This window comes from Amphibalanus amphitrite, unplaced genomic scaffold (genome assembly GCF_019059575.1).
Source record: "Amphibalanus amphitrite isolate SeventyFive unplaced genomic scaffold, NRLGWU_Aamphi_draft 000275F_arrow, whole genome shotgun sequence".
Taxonomy (NCBI): Eukaryota; Metazoa; Arthropoda; class Thecostraca; order Balanomorpha; family Balanidae; genus Amphibalanus; species Amphibalanus amphitrite.
The window spans coordinates 691887-717644 of NW_024881770.1; the positions used below are offsets into that span (position 1 = coordinate 691887).

General features: G+C 48.5%; 2 protein-coding genes across 3 annotated transcripts; one reads left to right on the forward strand and one right to left on the reverse strand.

Annotated features, from left to right (window-relative positions):
* Nucleotides 1-1728: 1728 nt before the first annotated feature.
* LOC122387162 (5-methylcytosine rRNA methyltransferase NSUN4-like) lies at nucleotides 1729-17255 on the reverse strand. 2 transcript variants are annotated; one of them, XM_043377079.1, is made up of 8 exons: nucleotides 16976-17255; nucleotides 14917-15096; nucleotides 14260-14547; nucleotides 13775-13910; nucleotides 13141-13272; nucleotides 12506-12660; nucleotides 3502-3626; nucleotides 1729-2075 (listed from the first exon to the last, which is right to left on the reverse strand). In XM_043377079.1, exons 1-8 carry the CDS (start codon nucleotides 17075-17077, stop codon nucleotides 1793-1795), a joined length of 1401 nt encoding a protein of 466 aa, XP_043233014.1. In that variant the 5' UTR covers nucleotides 17078-17255; the 3' UTR covers nucleotides 1729-1792. The 2 variants fall into 2 exon arrangements, with proteins under 2 accessions (XP_043233014.1, XP_043233015.1); XM_043377080.1 differs by lacking the exon at nucleotides 16976-17255 and adding an exon at nucleotides 16841-16935.
* LOC122387161 (centrosomal protein of 83 kDa-like) lies at nucleotides 9194-12127 on the forward strand. Its single transcript, XM_043377078.1, has 2 exons — nucleotides 9194-9432; nucleotides 9568-12127. Exon 2 carries the CDS (start codon nucleotides 9798-9800, stop codon nucleotides 11079-11081), a length of 1284 nt encoding a protein of 427 aa, XP_043233013.1. The 5' UTR covers nucleotides 9194-9432; nucleotides 9568-9797; the 3' UTR covers nucleotides 11082-12127.
* Nucleotides 17256-25758: the final 8503 nt, after the last annotated feature.

Here is a 25758-nt window from a genome sequence, read left to right on the forward strand (position 1 = left end):
GGGGGGCATTTTGGCCCCCCCCCCTAAGATCTCGAGAACCACGCAACCTAGCGACAAGCGGCAAACGGTGTTGGATAGCCCTATCAAGGAACTACCTTGTGACCCAATTTTATTGACCCAGGTCAAACCGATGACGTCACAGGTCAGGTCAAAGGTCCAATTTTCACCGTTTATAGGCATTTCAAGAAATGCGTTGTAAAATCGAGTAAAATGCATTTCATTGAAAATCATCGATGGGGAAATGTTCTTCAAACACATATTTCGCTATTTGAGGTCACTAATACCAGGTCAGGTCACAGAGGTCAGGTCACTGGGGAGTGGGGGGTCACAATATGAAAGTGTCGTGTGATACATGTTTTATGGCCCATCTTACATGAAAAATGCGATTATGTGGGTCAGGCAGCCTTTCGGGCCAGCTTAGGTCACGTTTAGGTCAAGGTCAGGTCAAGGTCAGGTCAAGGTCAGGTCAAATTAGGTCAAATTTCAAAGTTAATATTTTTGCATAAAATGGGTATCGAATCGATGCAGCTCGTCACGGGGAGTTCAATGGTGGTCTTTGTTTTGCCGTACGTGGTCTAAAATCGCTAAAAATTGAGTTCAAATATTTGACGTCATCATTTTTTAACAGTTTTTTTCGCTATAACTTGGCCAAAAAACGAGATATCGATCTGAAATTTGGTATGTATATAGAAGAGCGCAGGGACTATCACATTTATTCCGTTTTTTTTTTTTCGAAATTCGGAAAAATTTTGGATTTTTTTTAGTTTTTCCAAAAAAATCAACTTTTTGAATTTTTTTGGGTCAAAAACCCAAAATTTTGAAAATCCGAGATAGCAGTTTTGTAGTGCCGCTTTTTGTCTACTAGACCATATAAAGAACTTTGAAATTGCTTGATAACTGTAGATTTGTTGAGCGTTTCAAGATTGCATGTTTTTTGCTCATTTTTGCTCGAACATGACCTCAGTTTGACCTCAATAACTCCTGACCTAAGGTGACCTAAGACTTGAAATTTGGTGTGAAGGTGTCAAATTGATGCCCGGGGAGGTACTGAAAATTTGGCGGCGCTGCGCGCCGCCGTTTTCTTGCTATTCAGGAAAAACCACAGGGGGGGGGGGCAAAATGGCCCCCCCAACGGGGCGAGGGTTAAAAATTCCTGTTAATTATTTTTAGTTCTTTGGTGTGTATCTAGAAGTGCATCTTTCAGGTACATCATTCAGGTAATTCACCTGGAATACATTTCGATTGAGTTAACCATGAATTAAGACGCCGTTTAGACATTTCTCCTTATTAATGCAAGTGTCAAGTAAACCAAGACACACGCTCAGCCGTGTTAGGATAGATATTTAGGTAGATGTTCTTATATACCCTGGATGTTCTCGCCAAATGCTTACATTTATTTCTTCTCCTTCAGTGAATAAATGCATGAAAAGTCGAAGAAATGGGTCTCTATCCATCGATGAAGGGGATATTTCACTACGAGCGTTCTGCAGCGGCATGATAAATAAAGAATAGCATGACACAAATAGAATAACAGATGCAGTGTAGTAGCTGGGTAATGCATAAGGCATACCCGTGTCTCTCGCTGCGGCATCTGTTAGATGGCTACGCAATGTGACACGCCTTACACGCATGTGTCTCGAAAATCGAAATACAACTTTTCCTTCTAAGACCACTAGCTTCCAAACTCCAAAGCCGATTTACATTAAATGCGTCAAAATACAAAATACATTAATGTACATAGTATTTATTTTATAAAAACATTCAAATACATACACACCGAGCACAGCCAAGACTACTTCACCCTGACAATTTTGGCAAAGTACATGGGTCCGAAGTTGTTGACCACAGAGGGCAGCACCATCTGGCCATACTTGACTCCGCAGCCACGGGCGAACCAGAAGGCGCCGTAGAAGGGTCGCATGGCCTGCGTCATGTCCTTCACCACCACCTGCACATCCGTGTCCTCCCACAACATCTTCAGCGCCATGTGCACCACGCCGTCGTTCTGAACCGGAGATAGAGTACACGTGGAGTAGACGACCGTGCCGCCCGGGCGGACCGCCTCCACCGCCCGCCTGTCGGTACGGCGGTCAGGTCAGGTCAGGTCAGGTCAGGTCAGGTCACCAGACAGCCGGGTCGAACCGCCTCCACGGCACGCCTGTCAGTACAACAGTTAGGTTAGGTCACGTCGGGTCAGGTCAACAGACAGCCAGGAAGGCGCAGTTACCACTTACCCGGCAACAGGCTGTGCCAAGATACCATGCAGTCCGGCATTTGTTTTGTTTGTTTTGTTTTGTTGGGTTAGGCCCTTTCAGTCTGACAAGACCATTGCAGAGCCGGAAGGATGATAGGAATTAGGGGGAGACATTGGTCTGGGCGAACACTCTAGTGAGTCGCCGGGGCTGAGCCCGTCCAGAGGACCAGGCACTCACTGCACCCGGCTACGGACCTGCTCGGCTTACGGGCAATCCCGCATGGGATAAAGTTGCCCGTCCAGCCCGGAACAGGGGTTGGGGCGTGGAGGAGAAGGATTTGACTGTCCTGAGGATGGAAACGACGGAACGGAGGCAGTCAGGCAGATAAATACACCAGTAAATGTATAACCCGCAGCAGCATGGTGAACACCGAAGAGAGAAGAATGAGAAAAAGAACAGGAGGTTCTTTCGCGATTCAACTGACTGATGACTAGTGAGTAGCAAATACAACATAGGACACAGCAGCAGAAATTAACATTTTGGAACGATCGGTATTAAGTGACGGAATGAACTTTGAACAGCTGGCGGGCCATTCGCGTGGCAGGCTGCTGAACGGCTTCATTCCCAAATCAGTGGCTAAGTGACTGGGGAACTACCAGTAGGTCCGGTACACCCTGAGTTATCATAGATGGCGCTACACATCGCGGTAATACGGTGAACGAGACTGAACTGAAGGTATGGAATTATGGATGCACATTGCAGACATTCACGCAGTGTAGGTCACCTAAAAGTCTGATCTTAGCATACCGACGTTGTCTCGGAAGAGGGTTTAGCACCTGTGAGTACGTCGCATACCTCCTTCCCCATACCAAGCAATGAACGATGCCTGTCGAGCGCTGATAACGAATCAGGAACATATGTTGTTGAACATATGAGTCCCGGTACATATGTTGTAGAAATAACATTTTCTGTGTCACCGTCAACCATGACGCATGTGTGACGCATTTCAAACACATCTATAAACAAGGTACTCAGGAAACTCACTTGAACAAGAGTGAGGAGGCACCTTTGAACCAGTGAATTTCATGAGCAATGACTATTTCAAACACATCTATAAACAAGGTACTCAGGAAACTCCTTTGAATAGTTAAGAGTGAGCAGGCACCTTTGAACCAGTGAATTTCATGAGCAATGATTACTTGTAATGAGCCGGCTAGACTATCTAGACGGGTCGATCATTCACGAAGCTAAAATGGGGTGATCCAGGTGCTCCATAATCCAGATGATATGACCCACGCGATCTCACCTGAGCAGGTCCGTCTGCAGCTGCGGGATCTGGATCCTCTCGCGGGACCGGCTGATGGCGAACAGGTTGTTCTCCTCCTCCGACAGCACGTGCCGGTCGGAGAAACACGGCACGTCCACCAGCACCTGGCGAGGGAAGCCACCTCCGGTCACGGCAGGTCATGGCATGTCACAGCAGATAGGCTACATCACATCAGGTTATGTCAGACCAGGTCGTGTCGGCTCTTTCAGCTAGCTGCTAGTCGCGGGGTTGGGTTTTGTGGCGCTCAATAGCTATGAAATTCCGCGGACAATACTCTCAGGCCAGGTCACGTCGGGTCAGGTCAGGAGCCTCTTGAAACGAAATAGGTACATACGCAGGAAAATTGCGTTTCATTTTAATTATCTTGCACTTGACACTTGCTCGAAAACTTTGCAATGACAACTAACGTACAAATTCTACAGAGCAGCAGGATGCTTGCGTTAGGAGGTCGAAGGAGGATAATCTGTTGCCTTGATAAAGTTCCTATGCATATAATTTGCCGATTGTACAAAGCTATGTATGTTAGTGCGGAGGGCTTTTCGCGCTGCTTCGCTGTCCTGTGCTGATGATGGTGCAGCACTGTGTCTTTGGAACAATCTTAACTCGAATGAAACGCCAGGCTTGGAACGTAAAGACAGCAGAGACGTTGGGAGACACGGGTCATGCAACGCCGGATTGAAAGTGTTGGCCGGCATTGAAGGGGTAGCAATGTTAAAGGAAAAGGGCCACCTTCGTGAAATATGAAGATATCGTTGTTTTTCATTTTGACATTATTATTTTTCATTTTCTTTTTAAAACTGGTGCCAGAAGTGCACAATTCGCGAAAAAGTATTTAAAACTATTTAACATATTGGTACTATGTTGATACTCTCTACGGCACCTGCTGTATGACGGCATAGCGATGACGTCACACTCAAGCCAATCAGCGTTCAGAAGACAGACTCGTCGGATTGTGTCAGATAAGCTGATTGGTTAAAGCTGAGCTGGTTGGAGCTGATTGGTAAAAAACCAAAGCCTCGCCGCGGGTGGCTGTATTGTCGGATAAGAACGCATTCCTGGGATAAGGACGCATTCCTGGCGTATTTTCTTTTAAAATTGCCGATAACTACGAATGGAGGCCGAAATCGGCCGTAAGGAGGTAGACAGATAGGTTTTCGGACACGGGCTACAAGATGGCTATCTCAGTTTCAATCCCCATGTTAAAGGTGGCCCTTTTCCTTTAAGAGTTGCAGCACCGGTCGATGTCACTTATCAATAATTAAATGTTTAGAAGAACTGGACACTTCAAGCTATTTTTCAGCCACTACGCTGTTCACTCAGTACCAGCCGTAACCGTTAGCGACACAGCTCCTTTCAGCCGCAGGGCAGTCACCCAAGCTGCTCAGCTGCGAGAATGACTCATCAGAGACTTCGGGAATGCGAGCGGGTTTGCTGATGGTAACAATAAGAGAATGTGCGCTTATTCTGCAATGCCAAAAGTCTGTTCAACACAGCTGAAATAAAACGCTACGCAGCTGCAGCGGCTCTGAAGCTGCGGATTAGTTCCTCGGCCAGCGTTTCTAATTACGGAGCGAGCGAAGCGAGCGTAGTCTTTCCTTAGATTAACGGAAATTTCTGAGTATGAGCGGCCGGCCGGCCGGCCGGCCGTGGTCACGCTTTTGCGAGGCTTATATCTCAGCAACCACTTGACCGATTTACACGCGGTAATTTTTGTAGGGTAGCTTCATTCCTTCTACCAAGTATTGGACTATTCCCGATGCATGTGGGTGACCCCTTATGCACGTGCCACGTGCAAAACGAAGAGGTGTCAGTTTTGTAATTGTTGCAATATCTCGGTAACTACTTGGCCGATTGCGCTGAAAGTTGGCATGTAGGTAGGCACCCACTAGGCACTGCATATACATGTGCCAGAGTTGGGGTGCTGCTGCACGTGCGCACGTGCAGGGGTCGTTTCCAGATCTCGGGAACGGCTGGACCGATTGCGCTCAAATTTGGTACACGGTTAGGGACCGGTTAGTAGGGTGCCGTGCACAAGTCAGTTGGGACCCATTTTGCACGTGCGCACGTGCAGGGTGCCGCTTCCAGATCTCGAGAACGGCTGGGCCGATTGTGCCCAAATTTGGCACATCGCTAGAGACCAGTTAGTAGGGTGCCGTGCACAAGTCAGTTGGAGGTACCCCCTCGCAATTTCGCACGTGCAAGGCCCACCCTCTCGCTCGCTCCGTTAGTCGCCCCAAAAGGCGTTATACTGGTAAATAAAAAAGCATCATACCCATCATACCATCCGGCTACAGGCAACGTTGTTCTCTGGACTGATTTGGGAAAGAAGATAGGGAATGAGATAGGGTTGAACAGATGCGACGCTCTTCGACCAGAGGTGAATGACCACCTCACGAGGGAGGGTAACTGAGAAAAAACACTCCCCTCCCCACAGAAGTCGGAAGACGGGGGACGGGGCGAGGTGGGGCGGTGGGGAGCGAACACCTGTGTCAGTCGCCGGTCGCGGTGGGTCCGTCGCTCGGCCGGCCGCCGCGGCATACAGCGGAGAGGGGCGGGCGCCGTCGCACAGGCCGGGCAGAGACGTCAGCGGACCGGAGGGAGGTGTTGGGTGCGGCCGAGGGTGTGGATGAGCACGTGTGGAGTGATGTGAGGATTGTGGCAGGTGGAACGTGACAGTTGACTCCTTACCCGAGCGTGACGGACGCCAGGAAAAGTGTTTGACGACAAACGCTGCCCGCAACCCGTCGCCAGCGTCTTCAAGGAGCCGGCCTCAATATTCTAGTGACTGACTGCATGGTAATACCCGCCCGCCCATGAGTCTGTCAATTTTGTGCTGGCCCATGTGCCCGAAACTGTCGCCTGCTCGGTGACTCCCGCAGCTGATTTAGGACCTAATGGTGACTCTTCCGTCCGAGTTTATGATTATGCACTAAACCGTTGACTCGAGTCGATGGGATGGCTGCGGACAACCGACTGAGCTCTGACTCCTCGGGAGCCACCGTGTCACCGGCTGCCCTGCGCTGGGCCAGCGCGACGCGGCGCCTCGACGAGTTCCTATTCCGGTACAAGGCGGCGATGGAGCTGGCGCCGTACCTCTCCGGACCAGGTGGGTGCCTGACATGTTACACAGTATTGACATATTGCTCTCGTACTTTTGAATTGAATTGAAGTGAACAGTAGGTACTTGCCCGTTGGTCAGGGGATAGTGAAGACATTTGAGGGTTCTTAAGTACAGAATGCAATCTTGGTAGCCGGTACCGACTGATGATCGCATGAGCTCCTCGTGAGCTAGAAATGCAGATGTTTTATTTTATGGATGCATATAGGTTGCACCTACGATGTTCCTGTATGCATCACTGAATGAACTGAAATGCTGCAAAGAACAGAATGGTACATTTATCATGGAATGGTATCATAAATGTCTGTCACTGAGTAAGTATAGGTACTGAACTTTTTCACCAAAAACGACAATACAACACCTTTCAAGTAAGATTTGACACGTAAGCACTAATTACATGTCTATGCGTAGTGCAATTGTAAATCAGGCATATCGCCAATACCTACAAACAAATTATGCAACTCCAAGTCCCGAAGGATTAAGCGACAAATATGCACCATCGATCACAACTGCAGTAGAGAGCCAGTCGTCTATTAAAACGGTGATAAATTAACACGGTCAGTCGATCCCAATGACATCCATTTCACAACAATCCGATAAAACAAATATCTGCCATAACCTTGTCACAGCTTTCGTGCAAATATCCCATGTGAAACTGGGGCTTCATACAGCTGCTGCACCTTCGACTTACACTTCCGCTGACCTTCCGTATCGGTGATAAAGCTCCATCCCGACCTCTGCCTATCATCCAATCCCAGCGCCGTGACCGCGAGCGGCCGGCCCGGTAAATCACGTGACCAAACGACCCTGGTCACTGGGAATACACCACGTGCCGCTACCTCCTGATCTGTCGGCCGGTAAATCACGTGACATACCGCCGACCCTGGTCAGTGGGAACGAGCCACGTGCCGCCAATAATCTGACCCGGTTTAACGACTGTCAATCATATGTGGGCCATAACTATATACGTAATACAAGTTCCGAGCGACTAACATACCCTTCAACACTAGCATACAAAAATACTCTTCGAAGGTAATAGCAGATTTGAACATGCGGAGCATCAATAGGTATTTAACCCTCGCACGACCAGGCCATTTCTCATAACACGAACGACCAGGGGGGGGGGGGTTGTTACGACCCCCCCCCCTGGCGTTTCGAAACGGAAGGTCGTAGAGCTTAGCGGAAAAAACCAACGGATTGCTCTCAACGAGATCTCGCGATTGATGGTATATTTTTTGGTCCTAGGTCAACATTTGACCTACTTTTGACCGGTCAAAGGTCAAATTTTCGGAAAAATAGACTTTTTTTCAACTTTCGGCGGCGATTGCGGCAAAATGGTGGGAGATATCGACTTGAAACCTTCACTATCGTGTTCCTTGATCAATTCTCTATCGTTTGGTATGTATTTCGTTTCCCTAGCTCTAAAAATGGCGCGTTGGGAGCGCCGGAAGTCGGCAAGGTCACAGTCGGCGGCAGAAATTCGAAAAATCAAAATTTAAATTTTTGAAATCTGATTGTTTTTTGGATTTGGGAGGTCCATTTGCTCCCTATAGAAGCTAATATTGCTGCATATTCCCATTGAGGTGACAAGAATTAGCAAAATAGTGGTTCGGGCGCTTTTCAAAAATAGTACCGGACGCTGTTCCTCTTGTGACGTCATAGCTCCGTGACCTGACCTGACCCGGTCAAATTTCTTATACCATATGATAGCCAATACTTGCCCCAACATGCATGGGAAGTTTCATCACGATCCATCAACCGATGTCCGTACTACCGGCAGGAAACCTCGGGCGTTGGCACTCAGTTTGTGAAAATCCGGCCGGAGGCTGTACCTCTTATGACGTCATAACTCCGTGACCTGACATGACCCGATCAATGTTTTTTCGGCAAAAGATGCGCAAAGGTTGCCCCAGAGGGTATTGAAAATTTCAGCCCGCTACGACAAGCCGTTTAGCGTGCACTTCGAAAAAACCTCAGGGGGGGGGGTTGATACAACCCCCCCCCCCCTAGGCGTTCTTGGGTTAAGATCTCCAGCGAAAGCATACTTATCAAACTGAGAAATAACACACACCCCTGATTCATTGCCGCCACCACAACGCATGTAGCGCACCCTAATGAGAACGGAATACATCACCATACCAGGAAATCAATCACATCGAATAAGAACGGAGTGAAACTCCTAGGTATGTACACAAATCATCCGCTCATCCCATCCACGAAAAAGAGGAGTGAAAAGAACGCGAAAGGGAGAGCACTCTCTGCGTTCCATTGCCAACTTCGCCCTACGCCACCTTCGTCATGAAGCACCTGGCTTGTCTATTCAAATACCTACCCTTCGGAACATTGTCATAACACTGCAAAACACCAAACACTTATATGCAGTGATGGAGACAGCATCCCGTGGTCCTGTGAACTCTGATCGAATGCGTGCCACAAACATGCTGAACGGTCATACATAAGCTTTTCTTTTTGCCATGAACGAGATGGCCTTGATCGAAAATCACGAGCCAGCCTTTTTCTTGCCAGGTAAATTTCGTAAATTTCCTAGCAATCAGAGCAGTATACATAATTTTGTAGATCCGAATGGGCTAAATTAATTTACTCTAGGACTGGGGAGCTAAATAAACATTTACTCTGGGATGTGGGTGGGTGGTGGGAGGGAGAAAGATAAGGTGATAAAGGTAGGAGACCCGGAAAATTATAGCAAGAACAAAATCAGCACAGTAAATCTATGAAACAAAGCTCAAGAACACGAAAAACTCATGTAACATCAATACCGGACGTCAAATAGGGTAAGCTGCTCAATAGGCTGCGCTGAATGCATCTCATTGTCATTAAACGTTGTCTTTGTACCCTTTAAACAGCATTCCTTGCTCCCTATTCGTTAAACTGGTAGGCGATTGACGGCTACCTTGGCTTCCTTTCAGACGGCAAGTTTCCGTGGCGATCGACATCCGCAGCGCAGACTCAGCGCGATCAACAGCAGCAACAAGAGCAGGACCAGGCGGCGCTGCACAGTCGGCTGGCGCAGCAGGCGCAGCTGATCGCGCACTACCGGCACGAGCTGGTGCCGCGGCTGCGCGGAGACATCACGCGGTTGCGCTCGGAGAGCAGCGCGCTGCTGTGCCGACTGCGACACGCCGAGCGCCAGCTGGCCATGAAGGAGCAGCACGCGGCGCTGCTGGAGCAGCAGCGACACGAGCTGCGCGCGCAGCTCGACAGCGGCCGCCTGGACGTGCCGGCGCTGGTGGTCAGCATGCGCAGCACGCTCTCCCAGCTGGAGGCGAGTCTGGCGCAGTCGCACGAGGAGTGCTGCCGGCTGTTCGCCGACGTCTCCATGCTGAAGACGGAGAAGGCGCTGGTGAGTCGCGAGCTGCACGACACGGAGCGGCGGGCCGAGGCGCTGCAGCGCGACACCCAGCGCCAGAGCGAGGAGCAGGAGCGCCGCGCCGCGCAGCTGGCCGAGCGTTTGGCGCACGCTCAGAGCAGGGCCGACCGACTGGCCGACCAGCTGGCCAGGGCTGAGGGTCAGGCGCGCCTGGAGCGGACTGCGCAGACACACGAGCTGCAGCGAGTGCAGGAGGAGAACACAGGCCTCCGGGAACAGATCGACAACTTGTTCGGTATTCTGGCCAAAAAGGATGAGACGGCGTACAAGCTCTGCTCCAAGCTGCTCACACTGAAGGAGGCGCGCGACCAGAAGGATACTGAAGCGCTGGAGACGATGGCCAAATACCAGCGCGTCATCGGCAAGGTCCTCGACCAACTCAACGACGTCAACATGGAAAACCTGCTACTCGTCTCCAACCGGCTTCAGCACAACCAGCCACAACAGTACAAGATGCTGCTCGAGAGCCTCAAGTTCAAAATCTACCTGGAGACGGAGAACGCCGGCATGACGCAGGAGGCCAACCGACTGCGCTACGAGAACTCCTACCTGAAACAGGCCAACCGGCAGCTGACCGAGGAGCTGCAGGACGTGCGCCTGCGCCTGCTGCCCCAGGAGCTGCGAGAGGAGCGGGTCGAGCTGCGCGACGGCCGGCTGACGCGCGCGCGCCGCGCCTCCCACACGCAGACGGAGCCGGAGAAGCGCGCGCCGTCGCCCACCGCCGACTCGCCGGTGGCGGCCGACTTCCCCACACCCGAGACGTCCTCCCAGTCGTCCGTGTCACTGAGCTCACTGCCGGAGAGTCAGCAGCGCGCGCCGCCGCCGGTGGCCGTGCAGGCGGGCGGCCGGCCGCGGCGGCAGAGACGCCGAGACGCGGCCGGTGGACGGCGGAGGGTCGTCACCTGGGGCCAACTGCTGGAGGCTGAGCCTGAGGATGTCGCCGCCGACCGCCTGGACACGGCAGCGGTGACACAGATGATCCAGCTGGCCGCCGCGCAAAGCACCGAGCTGGAGCAGCTCGGGCACAGCGTGGAGCTGTCGGATGAGGACTGAGCCGGCCGAGAGCGGAGGCGACGCCCATAACTCGACCGCTGTACTATACTGTACTATACTGGCACTGGTTAGGACTCGTGAGGTTGGATAATTTTTATATCCAAGAAAGAAGCTCACGAGAAGAAAATTGAAGAGATTTACGGGGTATCAGAGATACCTGGCTAAAAACAAACCAAAATCGAATCCGCATGAGAAGCACAGCTATGTATGAACGATGAGCAAGCGCCAAGGGGCTGACTCATGCGTGTTTTTGAGCTGCCAACAGCCCCATTTGGGCAGACTGATAAGTGATTTCCACAGCTGTGCCCCACGTTTAAGCTCGAACACAAAGAACACCTGATTTGACGGGCTGCTTACAAGGCAATACTTGAACGGCGCTGGAGGCAGGATTTATGAGTTCAGACGCCTCCTGGAGCAAGTTATCAAATTACAATTGTCGATCATTCCACAGAAGTCAAGAGATGTTTGAATATCGGATAGGGATGCTTACGTGGTACGACAGTTAAGATATTGTACGGATTTTCAAACGGCGACGCCAAAAACTTCATTTCCAGTTCATCATTTTTGAAGCCTACCTTTCCTAACCCTCCTTGTGCCGCCAGCCTTAGCCGAAACATTCGTCAGTCTGTGCCGCCAACCTATCTCGTGATACCCGCTAGCCTGCCAGGTGAAACGGGCACTTATGAGGCAGGTTCGCATCTGGCGACAGCAAGGCAGCCAAGTGGTTAGTAATGGCAGCCGACCAGGATCAGCCCGACGGGGCGCCAGCTGTGACAACCGACACGCGACGGCCGGTCACCGGGGGCGGGGGAGGGGGGAGGAGGTCAGGCAGAGGGCACAGCACGGGCAAGGCAAACAGCAGGAATGAAAACAGAGAGCGAGAGAAGCTGTCGTCTGCTTTTTGTCAACCGGGGTTGGGAGATATTGTTAACGGCAAGTTTTATGTGTAGAGAGAATGATAAGCCGCTTTATGCGCGGCTTATGTGTGACTTGGCAATTAATGTCACGCTACGAGAATGATTGATAATATAATTGCAACAGTGAAAGTTGGTGATTTCTTGTGCTGAAGTTCGTGATTCTGTACGACTTATCGGATTTCAGGCGGTGGAACTGACAATTTTTGATTATGTAGAAAAATCGGTCACAACAAATCAGACCAATGGTGACTCTGGAGTCATGCTATTTCACATTAACTAAAATAGCTTACGAAATTTTGACTGTCACGGGCCACAGCACAAGACACTATTTCAGATAATGTTCCTTCATTACGCACCAGGACATCTAAGAATAGAAAAGTACGACTCTATTACATTGGAAACAGACAGTAAGATTGGAGCCAGCAGCAGTCTGAGTCCACCTCTCACCCACCAACTCCACGAGAACTCCCTCTCACCAGTCCCCTTTCCCCGGCACAGGGTACCCACCTTATCGTACTGCTCCCTGTCCTGGAGGCGGCGTCCGTCCATTTTGGTCACCTTCACCTCACAGGGCCACCGGTCGGCCTCGGGCAGGTAGTCGAGCAGCACTTGTTTGAGCCGACGCACCCGACCCGCCTGGACGTCGTTACACACCAGTGACGCTGCCGGAACGACAGGCGAGCGGTCAGGTCATAGGGATAGGTGCTTTGCGGGCGGTTTTTGCTTCTTTAGCATTTTACCGGCCTCAATCGAGCATTGAGAATAGTTTTATGTGCAAATAGAGGGCCAGTATGCATTGGAACTCCATGCCTGGTACCTAGTCAATTATCTCGTTAGTCAAAAAGCAAGTGCCGTGAGGAGTGGATCCTAATCGTATGCCAGGATATGGCACGTTCGTTTAGTACCAAGCACTGTGTGTGTGTGTGTCTGAGGCGTTTATGCAGAAAAACATCGAACACTTGTACAGGGCACATGAAAAACACCACACAGACCAAGCTTACCCACCGACAGCGATCCTCTAGAATTTCAAGGTGTGCCTGTTATTACAAACCCCTTCCCCACCCCTCACCCACCAGCCCCATCCGATGCCAGCCCTGCGCTCAGGTGACTCAGTCTCAGCTCCCTCCCACACTCACACTAACCTGGCCGCAGTGTCTGCAGGATAGCCAGTGCCTTCCCACCGGGCGCCGCGCACAGGTCCAGGACAGAGTCCCCTGGCTGTACGTCCAGCGCCAGTACAGGCAGCAGAGACGCCGCGTCCATCGGGTAGTAGTCTGCAGCGAAACGCACGCCACGGTAAGAGACGGTGGATGGGTGAAGGGATAGTGCATGAGAACCGATATGCCATTCACAAATAATCAATAAAATAATTACTAAAATCGAGGTGCCAAACTACCTATGACGAACAAAACACCGCTGGTATTCAAATGATTTCCCGAAGACTTTTGAAAAAAAAAACTGATCGATTTCCTCGTAAAACATGCTGCACAAGACCGTATCGAAGACGAGTATTCTGCACATTTCTGGCTATTGGTAACAGCAACCAGCCAGCACAATCTACGCCCTAACAGTCCATGGATTGGCTTGCATTCTATCATATAGCATGTCGGTTTGGCCAGATAGTTGCCAACGAACAGCACATCTTCTGACAATAGTCGGGCCGCCTGATGGCGCTACTAGTCACCCCCACAAACTCGGCTAGAGCACTGCATACAATCACATGCAGACAGACACCCAGAGGCCGCTTCTGCCCCTTTCCTTTGCGCTATGACGCACCTTTGGCCCCCGAGCCGGAGGTCTGCGGGTGAGGGAAGCGAGAGATGTCTCCGGCCGGGTAACTGAAGAGCCTCAGCGTCTCTGGGATGGTAATCGGTCCGTCCCGATCCACGGCCACTCGCAGACTGCCGTCCTCCTGGGGACGGAGGGACGGGAGGGCAGAGGGAATCTGGTCAGGTAGCTGTGAGAGCAGGAGAAATCATGGACTTGAATGAATCATCATACCTACATACTGAAGAAAACGGTCGACTAATTATATTTCATGAAAAACGGTTAACACATTGCATAACTTTTTCACTGGTAACTCAATGCGCAAAACGTCACCCAATGATTTGGTTTATTACTGTAAACAAAGTATGCAAAACATTAAAGAATGGTCATTCTGAAAAGATTTGCCCTATAAAAACAAACTCCCTTACGAGCAAAATCACTCGATGAGAGCCTATCCGAGCAACACTTAACAGCCCATCCAAAGAGGTTCTAACCTGCGCGAACTGGAAGTAGTCGCCCTCCTCCAGCCAGTCATCATCTCCGTGCAGCTGACTGGCCGGCACGTAGTCGTGCAGAACGGCGGAGGATACGTCTGTGGGCTCCAGGACCCGCAGCCGACCGGCCGCGTCTGCCTCCTCCTCAGGAGCGGAGGCAGAGGTGGCAGAGGTGGGAGAGGAGTGAGGAGAGGGAGTAGATGGGGTTTGGTCGACCGTGGAGCCAGACAATCGCAGCCGAGAGATCTGACTGCGCAGCTCTGCCGTAAGGTCGATACTTCCAGTCTCCTGTGGATGGGGTGACGAAACTTGTTTGCAACGAGTGGACTACACAGTAGTTTATCGCAAAACGAGTCGCCAGTCGTTAAAAATTGATGATCAAACATGAAATTTACCGTTTATCTCGTTAATTTTTTCTCAGAAAATATCAGAGAAGCACCTATGTATATGTGATTTCACGCTTCGCACGATCATAAAGTACAAGGCTACTCAGACCTCCAATGGACCTCTGTGTCGTCAAATATCTGGGCGACGATCATTGCTTTGAATATATGACGCACAACACAGCACTTTTCAGGCTGGAGTCTGCCGAAATCGCATTCCGGCATTCACCCTTTTCATACCACTCTCTAGCCCCTTCCTGCTGCCCCCACTGACCGTCAGCCGGTCGCACGTGCCGGCTACGTCGCCGAAGTGGTTGACCAGAGCGGCCGGCTTGGAGCGACACAGCAGAGCCAGCCGCATCGAGCGCCAGCGCGCGCCGTAAGTCTCCGGGTAGAAGTGGTCAAAGTGCTTCATTGCCAGCGCTGGCCCCGTCTGCCGGCGCTTCAAATTCGCCTGTCGGTAACAGACACTCGTTCAAATACATTTTGCAACATAGCTATTGAAAAAAATACATCAAACCAGTGAAGAAATATGAATCTTAATTTAACTTCATTTGTTTTCAATGGATTCATTTCTCATTACCTTATATCATCTGTGGGCTGTGGCAACAATTTTATTAGAGTTAACTTAACCCTCGCATGTGTAGGGGGGGTCGGATGGACCCCCTCCATGGTTTTTCGCGAATAACTCGCGTAAAAAGCGGCCGATCGCGACGAAACTTTCAGTACCCTCGCATTGATCAATTTTACACCTACCCTGAAAATTTCATGACCCTGACCCAAATGACCTTTGACCTGTGACCTCTTTTCCGAGACCATGTTTGGCCGGAATCGCGATTTCGCGTATGTCGGCTCGCACTAGCCGCGTGTTTGCAAGCTTTTCGTGGTTTCAAACGTTCAAACATGTGATTTGATGTTACTCCCGTGTGTGTCAAGGTCACCTGAAGGTCAGGTCAGGTCATTGACCTTTGGTGACCTCGGGTGACCTCGGGTCACTTTTTCGAGTTTTACATGTTTCTAGGCTAGTTTTTGGAGCTGAATTCGAATTTAGCAACCATTTGAACATTTACGAAGTAGTTTTGGTGACTTCGTAACATGTTACGAAGCTGTCAGAGGCGGTTGACACGTACTACGAATACCCGTCACGACGCCTACTGGTTGACCTGACCTGACCTGACCCGACCTGGTCTAAATGCTTCAAGACATCATCTGTGATCAAAACTAACACGATATTCGTGATCAGCACCCCGAAAAACCCCTTAGCAGCCACACTTTACGACTTTCTAACAGGTCCCGATTTTCCCGACTTTGGGTCATTGACCTGACCTGGAAGGTCAACCAATGACCTAGGACCTTAAAATTGGGTATCATCGGATTCCTCTCGTCACGGGCAACACGCTCGTTTTTTCCGCGAAGCTCTAGCTCGATCAGGGGCCAAACGGCAAGGGGGGGTCCAACCGACCCCCCCCCCCTACACATTAGAAGCTGGCAAACGCCGCACACATGCGAGGGTTAACTCCAAGCAGCACTTTAAAAAATTCCCATCAGTTTATGATTTTTTTTTGTATTAGTATATAAAATGTTCAAATGCCAAACTGATTATGAAAAGCATGTTATACAATGTATTTTGACCTCCTGATTTCATATCTGATAATTATTCATTCGGGAAATAAGTATCAAAGCACCTGTAAAATATTTACAGTTACCACAAACTGTTACCACACTCCACACACACAACCGCACATTCCAGCTTCCGGCCTTGGTATTTGCCATCTGTCACCAAGTTTGAGTGCAAATATGTTCCCTTCAGATGCTAGGTATTCAACTGTGAATAATGACATTGACATTGTCATAATATTCTCAAGGCTTAGCAGTGCCGAAGGCAATGTCTTAGGAGAGATTACAAGTAATGCCCGTCACTGGCACTGACATTGACATTGACACTGGCACGGGCACTGGCAGACACTGGCAGACTGAGTCAAATATTTTTAGGTTAAGTGGTTGTGTATCTGGCTTCAAGCCAAAGCATAGCCTTGGTTCATAATATAAAGTTTGTCGTAACACATACACTAGGTTTATCAAATCCTCAACAAACCAGCTGCTGAACCATGCAAGTTTGAAGTCCAAACTGAAAAAACTGTTGGACAGATGACAAGTGAAGCAAAGCTTGCAAACCAATAATGCCTAGATGAACTCACTAACTGCTCAGCAGCTCAGTGATGTAAAGTGAAATCTTCAAAATGGAAATATCATATCTGAAATGGACAAATTATTACAGATTTAGGAGCATTTTAGTGAAAAAAACATCTTAATTTCACATTATATTGACATACCCAGTGATCCGCTTTTTTGCTCTTCCATCTTCGGCTTAACAAACTGCTTTCTTGGCAACACCTTCCACAAAGTTTAGGTGAGAATAATATGCAGCGGTTCATTGTTATCACATATCCTAACGCAATTAATCACAATACCGTATTGGTATACACCGGTAAATGGTAATTATTATTGATATCAATATCGTATAAAGACAAGTCAGGAGGGATGCCGCGCCAAGCTGTCCATCTTTCATCTCAACTGCGCCACAAATGACGCCAGATTTTGCGTAGCCATCAGCTAACTTTTATCAAGAGTTTTTCTTAGTTCTGCATCACGTAAGTTTCCTTGACTTGGTTTCCCTGATGTTTTCATCAGTTTTCTTAAAAAATACAAAACCAAAATTAAATTTTTGATCATCTTCGCCTTAACACAAAGACGTATCAAATTGTCTATTAACTATGACCAACAAAAATATTTGCGCTTTATATGGTATTGCGGCACAGCCTGCTTGCAGCTTGCAGGTAATGGGCTAGTGCCATCTAGCGACAGGAATAGCGGTACGGGATGTTGTCCGCTCGGTCTTCGCCGCTTGGTCACGGTAGATCAAGTATTAATAATACGTACTAGGTCACCCTCCCGCGCCTACCGGCGCTAATTGTAATCGTCGTTTGAACATCTATATAGAAATCCCTGCCCGTCCCGTCCAAAATCCCGTCCATAATGCCCGCTTTCTCTCTCTCTCTCTCTCTCTCTCTCTCTCTCTCTCTCTCTCTCTCTCTCTCTCTCTCTCTCTCTCTCTCTCTCTCTCTCTCTCTCTCTCTCTCTCTCTCTCTCTCTCTCTCTCTCTCTCTCTCTCTCTCTCTCTCTCTCTTTTCCTTTCCCTTTCTCACTCCCATCTGCCTCCAACCCTCTTCCCTCCCTCCTCTCCGCTCTCTGACTTTGTCGATCACTGATCCAATCGTATGCTTACTTACCCCTCACCATCCGTCTCTCTCCCTCCTCTCCCCGTCTCCTTCATCGCACTTTTTCGCTCCTCCCTCCCTCCCTCCCTCGATTTCCTCCCCTCCCCTCCACTCCCTCCCTTCCCCTCCTCTCCCCTCCACTCCAATCCCCTCTTGGTACTGAAAAAGTACTGGCTAGTGGCTTCTTCCCCGCCCGCGTTGCAGATACATATACGTTTTTATGTCCCAGTTCAAGACGCTATACGCATATTGGTACGCTCGTAATACTAAACATGATCGCTATTTTTTCAGTATTTTGTGGAATTCTGTAACTAACCTATCCCAAATCTGAGTGACGCCTTCCTCCCTCTGCACCCCCCCCCCCCCGCGACCCACCACTCACGATCGATAATGTTTTCAGTGCTAAAGATTATATGCCTGCTCTGTTTCCGTTTCCGTCTTCCCTCTCTGCCTTTGTCTCTGTATCTGTCTCGTCTCGTATTCCATCCCCATCTCCGTCCCAGCTCCCGTCCCAGCTCCCATTCCCGCTCCCGCTCTCTTTCTCCGTCCCCGTCTTCATCTCCCTCCCGCTGACCGCTTCATCTCCGTCTCCGCCTCTGTCTCTGTCTCGTCGCTGTCTCTGTATCTGTCTGGTCTCCGATTCCGTCGCCGTCTCCGTCCCCGTTCCCGCGCTCCAGCTCCCGCTCTTTGTCTCCGTCTCCATCCCCGCTCCTGCTGGCCGCTACATCTCCGTCTCCGTCTTCGTCTCCGTCCTGTCCCCGTGCCCTTCCCCGTCCCCACTAAACATAATCGATAATCTTGTCAGTATTTTGTGGAATTCTGTAACCAACCTATCCCAAATCTGGATACCTCGCCCCCCCCCCCCCCGCCCGCCACTCAGGATCGGTAATGTAGTTATTCGTAGCGGCCGGGTGCTGCAACTAAGCTGTAAGTGCATTTTAAAAACGTCTTTCGGCTCCATTCTCTGTACTTGTTCTCTCACCGACTCAATCATTTGCTCACTTAGTCACTTACCCTTCCCTCTCCCTCCATCATTTCTTTAACCATCCAAATACCATTTACCCTTCCCATGTCTGTATCATGCCGCATTCCCGCTGTCCGGCAGCGGCCGCTCTGACGGCACCGCAGTTACCGCACCAACCCCTCCGCCCGCTCGCCCCACACTGCGCCGCCGCCGGCCCGTGACTGCGGCCGGTCGGTCACGTGGGGACCGCAGCGACCTCTACGGGGTCGCGACCCTAGCGGTCGGGTACAACAACTAAAGATTAAAAAACGTCCCGAGCTGGGATCGAACCAGCGACCCACACCACAGAAGTCCACTACTCTACCAACCGACCCATCAAGGACGCAAACATTATCGATTTGAATAAGCCGTGGTACTCTGCACGGCTTGATGACATGGTCTGGTGCGTATTGCGGCGTTTTACGGCGAAGTGGTTGAGAGCAAATTTGGTTTTAAAGGAAGGTTATACGCCATGTTTCTTGACCAAATTTTCAGAACAACAGGGCAAAAGCAAGACAGTACGCTGGAATTGGTTGTCCAGCGGTGACATAAACGTTTTATGATCGGCGATCGCCGGTCGTGTGAGCTGACGTCACGCAGACAGTCAGCGCCATCTCTGGAGCGTCGGGCGACATAGCCGAGGGGCCGAGTTTGGCTATTTGGGGGGTGCGAATGCGATTAAAAATGTGCCGCGCACATAGCCACGATCGAGAGCTGTCGATTGGTGGTTGAATTGTGTCTGTAGGTAGTGTGTGTCGACCGTGATAGGGAAAAAACTGAAACGCTTCACGTATTATTTATTGTCGACGACGATTAAGTAGCCATTCTTTGATTCTTCCATAATCATAAGTGTTAAACCCATGCCCGCTAGGAGGGGGGTGGAACACGCCCTCCACCCTCCTCTGACTCGGCTCCTGGACCACGTAGCGACTAGCGACACGCGGTAGGCGCCGACCCCCACCAAACACGATTTGGCAGCACTGTAATGGCGTCTGCTGGGCGTGAAGTTTTCCCTTCACCATAGGGTTTACACACAAACTGGTCAAAGTTTGAGCCAGGATATACTAGTCTAAAAATGCAAAAAACGAACAAATTTTGGCATCAATAGATTCAGCATTTCATCGTGTGCCTCAAACCGTCCATCATTTGGCCTCAAAGGAGGTAAAAATTGTTCAAAATCGAAGTTGAAAAGGTGCTTTCTGAGCACATAATCTGGTAGCAATCACGTGACCTGCTATAAGCAGCTTATCGATAATTTACAAACATAATTATTAATATGCTGCTTTAACCCTCGCCGGCCGAGGGGGGGGGGGGGCGGGTGCCGCCCCCCCCCATAGGGTTTTTTTCGCGATAGCTCCGAACACGCTGGCAATAGAGAGCTGAAACTTGGCATACCTGACCTTTGATCCAAGCCGCATCTTTTGACACCAACCGCATTTTTGGGTCAGGTCAGGTCACTGACCTATGACGTCATAAGTGAACCTCTGCACGGTCTTCAGATGTCGCAACTTCGCAACACCCTCACTGCCAGAGGAGATGTCACAGGGAAATGAAACTTGCAGGATCTAGTATCCATTATGAGTCTCACAACTTGTATATCTCGGATTTTTCCTAAAGGTCATATGAGGTCAGGTTATTTTCGTGACCTCACCATTATAAGTCAATGGGGAAAAATTCAAACTGCTATTCTGGCGCCGGGAACGATCTCCAACTATCTCAAGCACACAGAATCGTGATTTGATGCACTCCTTGCAAGGTTAGATGCGTCACTTTTGCAATGTTGACCTTGCGTGACGTCATTTATGACGTCATCAAGGTCATACTAGTTTTTCGTCAATAACTCTTGATCAAATTGAGCTAGCGAGTCGGGAAAGCCACCAATGGACTCAGGAAGACCTGCCGAATCGAATGATATGCGACATGACCCCTTTCGACCAACTTCGTGACCTTAGGGTGCTGACCTGACCTTGACCTGAGGTCAACACCCCAAGTTGACCTGACCCGAACAAAAAGTATGTCATTCGACGCGCCTGAGCGAGGCGAACACGATGCTGCCAAAATCGCGGCTCTGCGGCCATTTTTTGCGAAGCTATTCACCAAAAACTGAACCGTACCTTGGGGCACGTGACCTGACCTCAGAGGTCACCGGTTGACCTAGGACCTTAAAATCGGGTACCAATCTCTGCGTCTCGTAACGGCGCACACGCTCGTTTTTTCCGCGACGCGCTAGCTCCACCAGGGGCGAAACGGCGAGGGGGGGGGTCGTACCCGCCCCCCCCCCCCCTCGGCCGGCGCGTATGTAGAAAACCAATAGGTCCGGCGAGGGTTAAACAACATTAATTTTTTTTTCATACCTTTTTATTAACACAATTCACATAAAACACAAACAAAAATAAGCCTAAAACATTTTTGTGCTCCCATCGGCGACCCGCCTGGCCAGGCCGGGACGGTGTCAATCCGTGACATGTGCCGTCCCGGCCCCGGGGAGAGCTGTGGGATCCCTCCCCAGCCGGGGAGATCTGATGGCTACCTCCCCGGCGCTCCAGGCGGGCCGCCAGCCCCCGCCCGCACCGCCCGGCAAGCAGCCCCGGGCGGTGCCCCCTAACCACCGACCGGGCGAGCGAAGCGTCGACCCGTGTAGGTCGGCGCTCCGCACGCCCGGCCGGCCGACCGGCCCCTCACAGGAGGGGCCAGTCCCGGGTTGGCCCGGATGGGTCATAGGGGCGGGGGCTTGTAGCGCGCACATCGTTTTCCACTAACACTTTTTATAACAAACACCATATGCATACACACAAAGGACAGTCATTTTAACATTGTGTATCATCGACATTCGACACCTGACATTTGCCCCTTCCCCCCTTCCCATCGTAGAAAAAAATGTACACATCATGTTGCACTACGCAAACATCGTGATACACAACAATAATTAGTCACAAAGTGTTTGTTTCATATCCTAAGGCGGTTACCTTTCTACACGCTCCGCTAAAGCGCAAAACAACGAGCCCCAGGTATCGTTGAATTGCGTTTCTCGATCATTTATTTTATAAGCATACCTTTCTACTTTAAGATAGTTGTACAGGTAAGTGACGAATGTGGGCTCAGATAAGTGACTATTGCATTCCCTCTTATACCATATAAACTGTTTTCCCAATGAAAGAATAGTATTGATGCGCTTGCAGACCGCGGAATCGTTGTGCTCAAAACCGGTGACTACGGCTTTGTATGTAATATTGCGCCCGTTGAATAACTCACCAATACTGCTCCAAAAAGCCCTTACTCGGTGGCAATGCCAGAATAAATGTCCAATTGTTTCCACCTGGTGACAGTACGTACATCGATCCGTGTCTTTGATGTTACAAGTAAAAAGAAGTTTGTTTGTTGGTAAAATTCTTTTTATGCATCTGTAATTAAACCATTTTAGATTAACATCTTCAACAGCGTAATGCAATCGTGCGTAAATAGCAGGCCAATTCAGCCGCCTTCCACCTTCAAGCTCTGTTTCCCACTTTGTGTGCGATTTTTCACCCCGAGTAGTATCTAATACTTGTTCTAATAACTTGGAGTATGCCCATCTTGCTGGTTTAGATGAATTTTGCAACTGTTCTATAGATGTTGTATTGACACTTCTCTGAAGGTTTCGTATTTTATTGCTCCAAGCGGTTGGCACTGCGTTTTTTATTGCCGCTGAAACCATTGGGTGCACGCCAAATTTTTGTGAAATTTCATTGACTGTCATCAATTCTTTCTTTCGTAAGTTACATATATCTGCTAGTCTAATGATACCTTTTTCTATTAGATGTTTTCTGTTGATATTGGCATTGCTTTCTATGTTCAAATCTTTGTTCGCCCATAATATGCTATTTTGCAATTGATCTGTGGCACTAAGATTCGCTCCGTTAATGTTATTCCATGCAATGCACGTTTCCTCCCAAAAAGTATTCTTTACCGTGTTTTTTATGTACTTTGCATTTGTATTGCAATGAAACAGCGCTATGTCGTCATTTAGAAAAAACATTGGGGTCACCAGGCCTTTCCACTTAGCATCGTGGCTTTTATCTAGGAGTCTTTTTATCCAGGTAACCTTTAAACTCTGTGCCTGAAGTGCTAAGTCTGGCACCTTTAGACCGCCACCTTTATATTTACTTTTTAATGTCATACGTTTGACTTTATCTTTCTTTCCGCCCCATATGAATTTGAACATGAGCTTTTCTACTTCTTTTATAAATGGTTTTGGAGGAGCTGGAAGCACTGTCATAACATAAACCAGCTGAGATATCAATTCGGTTTTCAAAAGGTGAACGCGCCCGTATGGAGTAAGACCGCGACCTATCCATGGCGCTAGTTTATCCTTCATTATGACAAATTTCTCATTATAATTTATTTCTGAAATGTTAATATTCGGGTTGTTAGATACCTTCACGCCCAATAAATTAATGGGTGTCGTTGGCCACTGGATATTAAATTGCGTGCAAATCGGCTTTCTTAAATGCCCGTTCCTACCCAACCATAGAGCTTGTGATTTATGCCGGTTCAATTTCAGCCCAGATGCTGTTTCGAAGTCCTCCAAGGTATCCATACATTTATTTAGAGATAGCTCAGATCCATCCATGATAATCGTTAAGTCGTCAGCGTAGCTAGATACTTTAACGTTTGCTCCGTTAATTGTCAGTCCTTTAATTGCATTTTCTTTACGAATTCTCTCTAGAAGTGGTTCAAAGCATATGATGAATAAGAGACAACTCAAAGGGCATCCCTGTCTAAGGCCTCGCTCAATTTTATACGGGCTTGACAATTTACCGTTTATTTGCACATTTGCCTGACATGATGTATCCTGCCCACCATTGTAAATAATATCAATCCATCTACAAAAGTCTCTTCCAAACCCAAATCGTTTCAATGTCTTTTTCATGTAAGACCAATCAACGCTATCGTAAGCCTTTTCTTGGTCACATGCTAGTAGGATTGCAGGAATATTTTTGTTTTTACATGCCTGCATGACGTCAAGTATTAATCGAATGTTTTCACCTATGTATCTCCCTTTCAGGAATCCAGTCTGATCTACATTTATTATGTTCGGTGCAGCATTAGCTAGTCTTGTGGCTAGCAGCTTTGTTATGATTTTGTAAAATGTATTCAGGAGACTAATAGGCCTTAAGTTTTCGATTCTTCTTGGATCTTTGTTCTTTTTGGGTATCAAAACTGTGACACTCTTCTTAAGATTTGACGGCATTACTCCGGAACTAAAAATTTCTTTACATGTAGCGAATACTAATGTTTTCAGCTCTGACCAAAATACTTTGTAAAATTCTCCAGTGTAACCTGATGGCCCAGGAGAGGTATTATTTTTTAATGAAAAAACTGTTCGGGTCAGCTCTTCCATCGTAATGTCTGCATCGCATGTTTGTCTATCATGTTGTGTTACTTGACTTAACCCTTCTGTAAAGTCAATTCGTGACTCATTCCTAATACGGCGTTCAAATAGCGTTTCGAAGTACCTTTTTCCTTCCTCCAACATTTCCTCGGTTTTGTTAGTAATGGTACTCTGGTTGCCCTCATTTATATACATTTCTCTCGTAATGTTTTTGGGGAAATTTCGCTTAGTTATTCCGTGGAAATATTTTGAACCCTTCTCTGCGAATGCCCTCCAGCGCACTTTATTCCAATATATTCCTTTTTCTGTTTGATCAGAAATAATTTCATCTCTCTTCCTTCGCAGTTCGTCACACTCGCCATTCAACGCATTATCACCTTGCTTTTCATTTATTTTTATTTCAATTTCTTTGAGTTCGTTCAAACAAATACGTTTCTTGGTTGCAACGTACTTTATGATTTCTCCCCTTAAAACACAAAGCGTCGTCTCCAACAATATTGTACTGGAGGAGGCACTTTGTTCGTTTGAACTAATTACTTCAGGTATTCTGTTTTGGATCAATGATACAAATTGATCGTCTTTCAAAAGATCATTATTAAATTTCCAATATCCTTTTCCTACGTCAACATTGGAAATATTTATCGACAAAGTAATTAACTTGTGATCTGTTAGGTATCCGTCTACAATCTTTGCGCTTGGCCTCTTTTCAGTGTACATTAAAGTTTCGCTCACGAGGAAAAATCTATGCGTGATCTACTAGTCGGGTTATTTCGGATAAAGGTGTACTCCTCCTTTACTGGATTGATTTCACGCCAAATATCGATTAAGTTCTTTTCAGACATCAGGCTTAGGATGACTTCTTTGTTTCTATTATTATTTGCTACAATCCTTGCTGAACTTCGTCTATCTTTTCCCAAGTCGAAGCAGAAATTAAAGTCACCTCCTACAACAATGGTGCTATCGTCGTAATCATTTAGTTTCGCGCAAAAATCTTCTAGCATGCTTGGGTTATCGTGATTTGGCGCATAAACGTTCCCTATCGTCATCCTAGCACCATTGAATTCGGCGTTGAGGATAATGTAGCGACCATTATCGTCACTAAAAACATTGCTAAAAACGATGCCAGAGTTTGGTCGTGCTAGTATTCCCACGCCTCTGCTGTTTTTCTCTCCATGAGCGAAATATCCACTGCCTCCCCATTGATTTAACCACATCTGGGCGTCTGATTCTGATGAATGCGTTTCTTGAAGAAGAATAATATCTATTGCTTTCTGTTTAAACCAGGTAAAAAATTTACGCCGTTTTGGCATTTTTCGTTGAGCGCAGCCTCGTAGCCCGTTTACGTTGAGTGACGCTATTTTAAGCTTAGGAGACACAAACATTTCCTAAATTTAGCATTCCACGGTCTGCAAGCGCATCGTTGCTCCATTCGTGAAATTCATAGATGGAGTGCAATGTAATACT